Genomic DNA, 12,365 nt, shown 5'->3' with positions numbered 1-12,365 from the left:
TCTGAGCAGAGATCTGTAGGCTTCCCAAGATTGCCAAAGAGATCCAGTTCCATCATAAAAGAGGTGAAAAAGCCTTGTCTTTGAGTCTATCTTGTAAAAATGGAGATTTGAACCCAGGACTTCAATACCCAGAAGCCCTTGCTCTAGTTCCCAAGATGCCCTCTAATCTCCCTGAATGTGAGATCAAAATTTCTATTTAAACTGGTGGTAGAGCTTACTGAGTTCTCTTCCTGCTTCCGCTTCCAAAGACTCTCTCTGCTTCCATGTCTGGGCACACGTGGCTCTACCAGGCAGGATGTAGAATGAGTGATTGTGAATGGGCTCTCTGGGCCTAGACACGTGCTTTTCTTATTTTATTTTGTATTTTCTTTATTTCTTAATCTTTAATAAACTTCATAAAATATAATATTTTTAGCAGAGAACCTAATTTTAACTGCTACAGTTTTGGTGAACCACTTGGGAAAAATGAAATACCCTCAATCTTCTGATCTTCAGTTTAGCCTTTAATAGCTAGTGCCTAGTTTGTTTTTTTCTAAGCCATGTTTCTCCAAGATGCTTTTTTAGAAAACCATCTTGATCAGCTCTGGCCTGCAGCCATCTGCTTTGGACTTTCTTGATTCAGGCTCACCTGCCTGCCCTTCCCGGTGGCTCTGCTCAGCTCCTGTTCCCAGCGTCCAGACCTGTTTGACCCAGATCTCAATCACCTGGTGACCTGCCTGCCCTGCAAACTCTAGCCTTGGAGCAGATCATTCATCACCCCAAGCCCAGGACTCATTTCTATCAGCTAGTAAAAACGGGGTGATGAATTTTCCCTTAGGCTACGATTAGCCTCTCCGTGGACTGGGGGCAGGGGATTACAGGAGGGGAGAAAGAAAAGGAAAGAAGGTAGAGGATTTTCCAAACAGTAACTTAAAGCATGGTTACTTTAAGAGGATATCTTTTCACGGCATTGATCCTTTTCTTTACATTACATGTGATCCAGGGCTTCCCCTGGATTCAGCTCCCTGCAACTCTTTAGCCAAATTTGAAATTCCTAAAATCCACTCTTACTATGGGGAGGAAACTCAGTGGTTCAATGGATTGAGAGCAAGGCCTGGAGACCAGAGGTCCTCAGTTGAAATCTGGCCTCAGATACTTCCCAGCTGTGTGGCCCTGGGCGGGTCGCTTAACCCCCATTGCCTAACCATTACCAATCTTCTGCCTTCTGACAATAGGCATCTAAATGGATAAAAAAAGCCAAGGAACTTTAAAGAGACTGGAGGTTATATTTTTAAGGCATTTCAAACTCCAATGTTTTATAAAAATCTCTGTATTTGATTGCATTTACTGATTGTTTTGTTTAAGGCTTAACTTTGTGATTTTAAGTTCATATATTACTGCATTCAATACTATTCTGTTACTGTACTGGGTTTTAACTACTGTTAAATTCTGTTGCTTTTCCCCTATAACCATACTGAACAAAAATTGAGTAAGCCCATATAAAAAACAGCTTTTCTATTCTGACTTTGTAAATTGTCACATAGAGGATAGATGGACTCCATCAGAAAAGTGCTACAATAACCTTTGGAAAATTTAAAGAGCTAAATCTCTCAAACTGATTTTAAGGGTTCTTTACACATGATTTTTAGAATTTTTCTTAACAATCTCTGGTCATTTTTGCCTGCCCCTACCACGAGGTAAGGCCCATTTTAATAGCTGAAGTGAAATACATTTATAACCCCCACCTCCCGCATTAAAAAAAAAATGTGAATGGAAGCTGGGCAGTTAATCCCAGGGCATGTACCCCTAGAAGCCCCCCCAAAAAAGGGAGCATCTCTCATTTATACTCTTCAGCTCATTTTACTTCCACTAGAATGATCTCTAGATTTCTTGATGACGTTCTAAACCAAAAATGAGTTACTCTGTTTAAAAATATGTTTACCAAGGTTGAAAGAATTGCTCTATTTGTAAAAATTGTGACAAATATCCCTCAGTTCATTGCCTTTTAAAAATGCCATACAGCAACTTATGTGAAATATGATAGTGTGTTTGTTTGCTATTGTACTTAACTGGGCTACTGAGAATTTTGGGGGTACTGATATCTACATATTTATACTACTGTTCTTTATTTTAAAAAAAACTGTTATCTTATGAAATTCACAGTGGATCATGGCCAGGTATGAAGAGGAAATGGATCTCATTTTTGGTGAGAAAGCCTTGCATTCTATATTTTCTTAGTTGACACTGAGTGTCAATGATTATAAGCTACATTTTTGAATTTTTTAAAACTCTTTTATATTTTTCTTGCATGTGCAATATACTATTTCAGTTTATTTTTTCTCTCCTTTTTATATTGAAGCATGTCACCAGCATTAAGATTTTCTTTAACTTTTTTGATTTAGCAGTAATATAAGTTTAAAATGCATATGTTAATGCATGCCCCAAAAACTTGAGACTATAAAAATGGTGCCACTAATTGTTAAAAAAATTTATGGGACTTCACTTCATAATTCTGTCTGATTCCAGGACAAGACATACACAAAAGAGCCATTGCATAGGGTCAAAGATAAACCAATCCAGGACGGATTGATGCGCTTCTAAGCCAATACAAAGGTCTTGAACCTAGTGTGAAGACTCAGGGTTGCAATGTTTAATATTTAAGACATAGCCCTTCCTTGTGCCACACTCACTCTGAAAATACTTACAGACGAGTATCCCCAAACTTGGCTCCTATAATCTGGTCCCTTTTCTGTCTTTCATAGTGTGGCAACTTTATGTAGTCCTGGCTACTGACTGGATTAATGCTTACTTACTTAGATCATTTTGATTGGGCCCTGATTCAAGGACCTGTTATAGATTTACTTTTCCTTTACTTAGAATTTTTACACATAAGACTTTGATAGTCTATATTTTCATCCAGAAATTATCTTTTTTACTTGGATTTTTCTGATGTCTTTTTAATTTCTCTTACCAATTGATTCATATACCTCATACCTTAGCCATGCACCAATAAGTGATCCTGTATTTTTTAATCACCCTTTTCACGGGGAAATGTAAAAAATATTATTATTTTAAATTGCAAAGTTTAAATTCCTTTTAATAAGAATTTTAGGTAAAGAAAGATGCTACCTCTCCGAATCCAGAAACTGAACTGTTTGGAGAAGACACCATGAAGAAGCTTCCAGACCACCAGCTGCACAAGAAGATCAAGAATGAACTTTGGGTGTGGTTAATTGAACATTTATTTGTATCTATACTTTCATGCCAAAGGGGACTGCCCCCTAACTGGCTTTTTGTTAATGTGTCCAGCAATTATTGGTTTTGTTCTTTTTTCCTCTTATCCTCAAATTATTGTAATCTTTAAGTTGATTATGTTTTCATGATCCTTTGGGGAAAATCTTTTTCCCAAACGCTCAAATGGTGAAATGTAAAAATGGAGATTTGAACCCCGGACTTCAATCCCCAGAAGTCCTTGCTCTAGTTCCCAAGATACCCTCTAATCTCCCTGAATCTCCCTGAGTGCGAGATCAAAATTTCTATTTAAACTGGCAGTAAAGCTTACTGAGCTCTCTTCCTGCTTCCGCTTCCAAAGAGTCTCTCTCTCTGCTTCTGCGTCTGGGCACACGTGGCTCTACCAGGCAGGATGTAGAGTGAGTGATTGTGAATGGGCTCTCTGGGCCTAGACACGTGCTTTTCTTATTTTATTTTGTATTTTCTTTATTTCTTAATCTTTAATAAACTTCATAAAAATATAATACTTTTAGCAGAGAACCTAATTTTAACTGCTACAATCATTATTAGGGAATCTGAGCAGTTTTGGAAAGGGATAGTACATGGGCCAATGCCCTTCTGGTAAAGCCCATGGCTACTATACTGAGAAGAAAATTCCACTAGCATCTGGCATATAAGGTCATGTCCAGAGACCTAAAGTCCAAGAATGTCCTTTAGCATCAAATACTTATTTGTAGAGTCTCTTTTAAGTATAGTATGTCATCCCTTAGAGGTAATGTGTGAGCAATCTACCAATAACGTCTCATATTTATCAAATGTATTTTGGAGATGGGCAAGTAGCTATACCTTCTTTTACAGAAAGCAAAGAGCTTTAAACTCTATACTTAATATTTTTACATTAAGAGTTTATCTTCAGCACCTGTTCTCAGCTTATATTTTTTCCATGACAGATATATAAGTTCAAGCAAAACAAATTTCCACATAAGCCATGCTCCCCCCAAAATAAAAGTACACTGCGCTCTAAGTATATTACTTCTCTATCTAGAGGTGGATAGTCTGTTTCATTATGAGTCCTTGGGAATTGTGGGTTGGTCATTGTATTGATCACAGGTCCTAAATCTTTCAAAGTTGTCTCTCTTTACAATATTTTTTATCATTTTATAAATCAATCTTCCGATTCTGCTCACCTCCCTTTGTACCAGTTCATACAAGTCTTCTCAGATTTCTCTAAAATCATCCCCTTCAACATTTCTTATAGAACAATATATTCTATCATATTCATATACCATCACTGCTCAGGCACTGCAAATGATAGGCACCCTATCAGTTTCCAATTCTTTTCCACCACAAAAAAGCTGCTACAAATGTTTTTGTAAATATGGGTCCTTTTCCTCTTTCTATAATCTCTTTGGGGTACAGAACTAGTAGCGATATAACTGGGCCAAAGGATATGCAGTTGAATAGCTTTGGGGCAAAATTCCATATCGTTTTCTAGATTGGGGGACCAGTTCAAAGCTCTACCAAACAGTGCACTAATGTACCTGTTTTCCCAGAGTCCTTTCAAGCATCCATCATTTTGTATTTTTGTCCATTTAGACAATCTGATGGGCGTGGTACAATGCCTCAGAGTTGTTTTGATTTGTATTTCTCTGATTTTTAGTGAATTAGAGCATTTTTCACATGGCTATTGAAAGCTTGGATTTCTTCTTGTGAAAACTGCCTATTCATTTCCTTTGATCATTTATCAATTGGAGAATAGCTTTTATTCTTATAAATTTGACTCAGTTCCCTAAATAGCTTAGAAATGAGATTTTTATCAGAAAAGCCTGCTCAACTAATAACCTAAATGACCTATGAAAGAAGCCCTCTCCCAATAACTGCTTAATAGTAGTATTTGACATACTCCTGTTCATGGGACACCCACTGGATGTAATACCTACATTTTAACATATTATGAAAATCAACTATTGTCTTTGTTATGTTGTATCCATTAGGTTCATGAAAATAATCCACAAATTCATGGTGGAATATACCAGGGTGTACTCTACCCAGCACAAATCTGTGTTGTGAATATTCAGATCAGAGCCCAAGTGTAGACTGGGAAAAAGAATTCTAAACAGAAAATTTAGCATGACATAATATTGTAGGTTTGGGGTTATAGTACAGAAAATGCCACACAGGAGGGGGTGCATCCCAGTGGAAAGAGCACTAGACTTGGATAATAATAAACAATGCAGGTTTGTAGTTCTTTACTTAAAATAACCCACTGAGGGGACTATTGAAAGTAGTACCTTCTGCATTACAGAAATACAGGGATAAGCACAGAAAGGCTGATTTGCCCAAGGTTATGGAACTGGTGTCAGAGCTAGGATTCAGTCCAAAGTCTTTCCTGACTCCTTCCCCTACGACAAGCTGTCTCTCAAAATGTCATCTGTGGCCCATGACTAAAAGGCAAAAAGCTTACAAAGATTAGGTTCAAACTGGAGAGCTTCCCGTGTAAATTTCTATGGTTTCTGCTGGGAACATCTGGCTTGTAGTCCCCCAAACCATGAAAGAACTTAAACTAACAAGGCTTCGGGAAGAAGGAATTAAGTCAAGTTTTATTTATCACTATAGATGCAAAGGATTTGTACCCGAGTCCCCAGAGAGTTAAGCCAACTCCTCTTCCTGTTTCCATGGCCCTATGGCCTCTCCAGGGACCTAGATCGTCTTCAAAGTCTAGAGTAGTACCCTGGGTGGGACTCCCTCACAAAAGGAAAGAATTCAAGGCTGCTACTTAATCAAGTAATCCCTGCTTCCCTTTGCTAGGTGCAAAGCAATATGGAAATAGGAGATGTTATTCATGGCAAACAGGATTTCTGATGCAATATCATTGAATTCCTGTGATTGCACAGCACTTTGGTATTCACTATAGTTAATCTTTCTGTGGAAGATGGGCTTGTATTGAACATCTCTCTCCTTCCTAGTATTATGAACTGGAATGCAAGGCCTAAAACCCAGAAGTCAAGAAATGCCCATCTAGTACCTACCCAGTCTGCATGCAGCCTTGTGACCCAGGCACCCCACTGAAGTGCAGTCACCACTAGAGCAGATCACACCGTGGAGTTTATAATAAAACTATTTTCAATACTATCTTCCTGTGGCAGCAGCAGCGATTGGTGCTTGTGGCAAAAGAAGAGGCACCATGAGACAAAAAGCTACTAGTGCCCACACTCTGACCTCACCGAGCATCACAAAGATATTTCCTGGATGGCTCTGCAATCTCAGCATGAGATGATGCTAAGGCTAGACTACAATGAAGTGACCAATGACAAACACTTTCAAACAAAGATCAACTCTAACTGGCATATTGAGATGTGAATGAGGGGGAAAGTTGTTACTTTCAAATTAAGCAACTTTCAAATAACACTGCCTGGCACTTGCTAGGTACTTCATATATATTTGTTGACTGATTGCAATTGTGTTATTAGAGTCTTCTTATTTCCTAACATCTACATGTGGAACAGACTCCAAATTCACGATACTATTCACTGTCTCACTTCCAAGATGAAAAATTTTGAAATTTCCTTCTCTATGTGCTAATATTTTATTTGAATTTTGCATCAATATTCATTAAGAATGGTCTATAGCCTTCTTTCAATGCTTTGTCCCTGGTTTAAGTACTAAAACTGTATTTTAATCACAGAATCTGGAAGAGTGCCTTCTTTTCCCCTTTTGGCCAATGGTTCACGTAATGTTGAAATTAATTGTCCTTTAAATGTCTGGGAGAATTTGCTTGTAAATCCATCTGGTCTGGGACGATTTTTTTCTTTGGGTGTTAAATTGTGGCCTGTTCAACTTCTTTTTCTGCTATTGAGTTATTTAAAAAGAAATTCCATTCTCCAGCAACTTCCTGCCCTACCACCATCACTAAATCCAGTCTTCACCTATCCAAACCCTCTCTTCCACTCTAGCTTAATTGATCTCCAGATCCAGTCTTGGTCCCGTGATTTGCCACTTTAATGACTTACAAACTACAATGCCCTAAAATCTCATGTCACTTTTTCATCCTACTCTCATGATATACCCAATCTTCAAATATTGACCCTTGGGCAATTCCACCATCCAAATTCACTACATCTGTTTCAGAGCTCTTGAGCTCATTTCACTCACGACTTTTTTCTGAGGCATCATTTAAACGGAAATCTTGCTGTTGCTGCCTCATCTTTTTCCTCTTTTCATTTCACGGTGTCTGTCCCAAACCTCTTCTTTCTCTTCTCACTTCTAACTTCTAACACCCTCACCACAGATGACCTAGACACCTGCTTCATCTGGGCTTCCTTAATCCATTCCTCAAAATTCAGCATCATCTCCTCCAAGCTTCTTCACTAAAGCTAATCCTTCCAACTTTGCCCTTGGCCACATTCCTTTCTTCCTTCTCCAGAACCTCACTCTAGCAGTCATCCTGGCTCAGGCATCGTCTTGACAATCCTTCAAAATGAACCCCCTCCACCACATGTAACTACCCTCTCAACTCACTTCCGCTGCTAAACTTCCTCACCATTCAGTCTTTCTTCAACCCCTTGGCAAATCTAGCTCCTCTGACCACTCTCATGAGATTGCCTTGTGAAAGGTCATCAGTGATGTCTTAATTATTAAATCCAATGACCTTTTCTCAGTCCTCTCTCTCCTTGTCCTCCTCTGTGTTGCTCCTTCGGCTTGATATTCTCCCCACCTTTGGCTTTAGAGACCCTTCCCTTTCTTGATTCTCTTTTGCTTACTCAATAACTGATCCTTCTCCGAATACTAAATTCTAAACTGGACTACTCGTAACATCATAGGCTCAAGGTTAGAAGGGGCCTTGGAGATCATGTAGCCTTACTTCCTCATTGTACATATGACAATACTGACACCCAGAAGTGAGGAAGTGGTTTGTCCTCCGCTGAAGCTCTTCAAAACTTGTCCCCTTCCTGCCAGTCCAACCTACTTATACCTGACTCCTCTACCCAATCGAGCTCCATAGACCTATCAGCAGCTCCTCACACACAGTATTTCACCTCTCCTCTCAGGGCTTGGCATGCGCTGTCCCCTTATTCTCTTACTGGCTTAAGATTCTGCTCAAATACTACCTTTTGAAGGAGGACCTTGAGGTTCCCCCCCCCAGCTAATGCCTCTCCCTTTCAGATTGCCTCCTGATACCCTATATTGACTTTGCTTATACCTAGTTATTTACATGTTGTTTCATTAATTCGAGTGTATGACTACTGAAGGCAGGGACTGTTTGCCTTTCTTGGAATCCCCAGGGCTTAATCAAGTGCCTCACTTGCTTTCTGATGCTGGACTGTTGGACAAGATCATTCAAGGGGTACTTTGTATTTCTGTTCAAACCCCGCCCCCCCTCAATAGACTAGGGGCCCTGGCTTCTATGGACCTGGAACAGAGCAAGGAAACAACCCCTGGACCGAGTAAATGAATTCCTCTGCATTGCTCAAATACAACCTGGTCCTTTAAAAAAATTTAGACGATCATTTAATTATTTTCAAACTTCCTAAGTCTGGCCAAGAACGTTAATGGATTCACTTTCTGCCTTCGGAGATTGAAGTTCAACTGCTGGTGAAATCACACCGTAGAAAAATGTGGTAGCCCCATCTAGTTTCACAGGAACCTTCCAAGTGCCTCCACCAAATACAAGATCATTCCCCTGGGCCAGCTCGGGGCACTTTGCCCAGTCGAAGGGTTGTCTGGACTAAGCTGTTGGGTACTTTGGCTAACAGCACTGGATCAACAAGGATCCCAAAGTGCACCAGTACCAATACCCAGCAAGTGGCAGCTCCCCTTCCCATACTAAGCATTAGTTATGGAAAACAAGGGCCAGATTTGCCTTCCAGTAGTTTTGAAGTTGGTCAAGAACGAAGGAAGATAAAAGCGATCTTCACAACCCCGTGAAGATGTGGCTGGAGCGCGAGTAAAGCGCATTCATCTTTCAGTGTCCAGCCAAGAGAGCACGCCACTTTTAGTCTCAAGCTCTACACAATTGGAGCTATTAGGGCTGAGATCCTTATGGCGAGGGTACACAACCAACCTTGGATCCTCCCCGCTAAAGTCAACTTTTCCTAAGGTAGTGTGGGTACGCGAGGCTCCAAGGTTCGCTTTACTGTTGGCTTTAGGGCCAAATCTTCCCGGACCGCACGAAAATGACAAGGAAAAGCCTCGAAGTCGGCTTTGCCTGCAGAACTGTTCGGGCCAAGATAGCCCCTTCGGAAACAGGCAACGTAAACAGACCCAGCAAACGCTAAGGGGCATTACCGGGGCCGGGGGATGAAGTACCAGATAAGCCAACGAGCACCCGGGTTCGAAGCCTCCAGCACGAAGCCCGCGAGCAACGCCCGGAACACACGGGCCGGGGAAGGCGGCACTGGCTGGGGGCGCGGCCAGAGGCCACCCCGAACCGTCGCATCCCCAGGGTCTCGCCCCGGCGGCCACAAGAGGAAGTCGCCGCGCTTCCTCTGTCACCGCGCCCAGCTGGGGGGGGGGGGAGGAGGTTGGGTGGGGCTCTTTTTTGTGCGCCGCGGCCGCGGTGCGGGACGGCAGTGCGCGTGCGCGCGCCTCGCGCATCCTTCCTGTAGCTGCGACGGCCAACGGGCTCAGGTGCAGACCCGAGAGAGAAGGGGTGGGGGGAGGGAGAAGTGGAAGGGAAAGAAAGGTTGGGGGAGGGAGTTCGCTCCCGAGCCTCTTGTTCCCCCTTTTCCCCTCCCCCTGTTCCCTCCGCCCGCCCAACCCTGCCCCGCCCCGCGCTCGAGCTGTCAACCAGCGGCCTCGGACAGGAACAGCGCTGGTCCCCAAGGCCCCGAAAGCTCTAGCGGTCGGGCGTCCGTCAGTTCGTGCCTTCTACCGTCCCGGACCCAGCCTTACCAGCACCACGGAGCTCCGCACCGCCTCGGACACGCTCTGCCTTAGCTCCGCCGCCGTGCCCGGCTTGCTAAGCCGCTTGGTGAACTTGCGTACTTCGGCCATGGCAGAGCGACTCGGCTGGACTCAGCTCGGCCAGGGACGGGGCGCGCGTACTATAGCCGCAGCCGCCGCCGCCTCAGCTTCAGCCTCTGCCTCAGCTGCTGCTGCTGCCGCTGCCGCCGCCCTCCTCCTCCTCGTCTTCCTCCTCCTTCTCCTTACACGCGGGGCTCGCGCCTCGGGCTGGCCCCGCCCCGGCCCCGCCCCTTTCGCCCCCCCACCCCACCCCCGCCCTCCGGCTTGCCTCCTTAGCCTGGGACCGCGGGCTCGCGCGGGATAGCCTGGGTGTTCCTCCCCCGAGGGTCACGCGGGAAGGGGCGGAGGAGGGGGAAGTGGTCCCCGGGAGGGCTCCGCCCGCATCCCAGCTCGCTTGGGCTCTTGTACCCGGGTCTCCTCTGAGCGGAGGGCCAGTACAGAAAAGCAGAGCCCGAGAGTTCGGGCCCCCGGAGGGGGCTGACGGATCCGCCACCCGATCTCGGGAAGGGAAGGCGATCCGGGATCGGATCCGCTGGGTGGAGTAGCACCCCAGATTGCCCCGCCCGCTACTTCCGGCCCCCTTCAGCCTCCTTAGCCCGGACGGTCCCAGGGAAGATGGGGTTGCCAGGGCCACTGTGGCAGACGGGAACGGGGCGAGCTTTGACGCCCGGGGTACCAGGGACTGGGAGGTCTGGAGCCCGGTTCAACAATAGTCCCCGGAAAACCCTATCCACCCACGCACTTGGTACTTTCTCCCCTTTGCTTAGGCTTTCTACCCTTTCTGTAGCCTCAAGGCATTTTGACATTTTCCTGGACGTGAGCACAGGTATCTTAGTCCCGGTTCCCGTGTCTTTCCGAGCCCATCCCAGGCACCCCGAATCACAGCTGCTTTGAGTTGCAAACGATGTTCCAGACTGTCTAGCCGAACTCGTACCTGAACCCCTTCCCAGCCCACCCCCAAGAGCCCACTGTGCTTGGGGACAGCCCTTATGGTGGCTAACTTTGCCTCTTTGCATCTTCCTCCCTTTACACCTAGTCCAACCTTCCGGGAACAAAGAGAACAAGACTGACCTCTGTTCCGTGAGATTAACTTTCAAACATTCATCAGTCTTCCCTTCCCCAGGCTAAATACTCCCAGTTCCTTTAATGGCTGAATAATAATAGCCTGCAATTTATAAGGCCTTTGAACATAAATCTTTGGAGCCTCTGCTGTGGTCAGAGGTCGGCCCCGTCCCCCACCCCCACCCCATCCAGTACTGTCTGTCCAGTGAGCAATTGTTAAGCACTGAATGTTTTTATTTGCCTATATGGTGGTCTGGTGGGGAAAAGTACTGAACTTAGAAACTTGCATTCAACTCCTAAACTTTGCTACTGAAAGCTAACATTTATGCAGAACTAGATGATTTGCAAAACCTTTTCCAAACTTTGTCTCACTCCTGACAACAACCTTGTAACGTATTCTAGGTTTTCCTCTCCTGATTTTATGACTAAGGAAACTAAGGCACGGAAGTGAAATCCTATGCTGGAGTAAGAGGATCTGGGTTCAAATTCTCACTGTTACTTGGTCAAGTGACTTCTTTGGGTCTCAATCTCCTCAAAGGTAAAAGGAGGACAAATCAAGCGACTTGGGAGATAGATCCCTTCCAGCTCAAAATCTATTATGGTAAGTAACTGGTCCAAAGTTCTTTCTCCCACTCTCTCCTACACAGTTTTTTCCGCTCTCAGGTGCTCTCAGTTTCCTCTTCAGTAACAAGTAAAAGGTTTGAAGTGTGGGGTATCTACAGGCCCCGGTTTTAGCTTTAACAAGTCCATGCTTCACTGACTTCTATGGATTTTCCACTCCTGGGAGGGCAGCAGTGAGTCAGTGTAATGGCCAGAGAAGAGCCTTGCAATAGAACTAAAAGTGTTTTAAGACCTCTTAACAATTCAGTTCAATTCAACAACCGTTTATTAGGAGTAGACCAGGTGCTTCAGAAAGGGAAAGAACTGTTCTTTTTATGCCTCAAGCAGAACAAGCTGTTGTCCATGGTGGAGTCTCAGAGAAATGAAGTGACCTGCTGCAGCAGTGGCAGAGTCTGCAGGAAAAGTCAAATCTTTGACTCCTAAGGCAGGCAGGGGGGAAGCAGGGTGGGCTAGCCAGAAAGGGTGGGCGCCTGAGAAATGGGACTATGGAGATAATAAAAAGTGGCAAA

General features: G+C 44.2%; 1 protein-coding gene across 3 annotated transcripts in view; it reads right to left on the bottom strand.

Annotated features, from left to right (window-relative positions):
- Positions 1-10,393, bottom strand: part of DOCK11 (dedicator of cytokinesis 11) — a 243,510-nt gene extending 233,117 nt beyond the window's left edge. For 2 of the 3 annotated variants that reach the window (XR_474957.3, XM_007507772.3), the window contains exon 1: positions 10,102-10,359. Coding sequence is in view for 2 of the 3 variants with exons in the window: in XM_007507772.3 (XP_007507834.1) it covers positions 10,102-10,203 (102 nt within the window). In the remaining variant the exon portion in view is untranslated. Of the gene's footprint in view, positions 1-10,101 lie in introns of all 3 variants that reach the window. The other variant, XM_001364195.3, reaches the window with a different exon arrangement.
- Positions 10,394-12,365: the final 1,972 nt, after the last annotated feature.

This window comes from Monodelphis domestica, chromosome X (assembly GCF_027887165.1).
Source record: "Monodelphis domestica isolate mMonDom1 chromosome X, mMonDom1.pri, whole genome shotgun sequence".
NCBI lineage: Eukaryota > Metazoa > Chordata > Mammalia > Didelphimorphia > Didelphidae > Monodelphis > Monodelphis domestica.
Note: the sequence above shows the minus strand (reverse complement) of the source record. Positions and strands in the feature narration are given on the sequence as shown.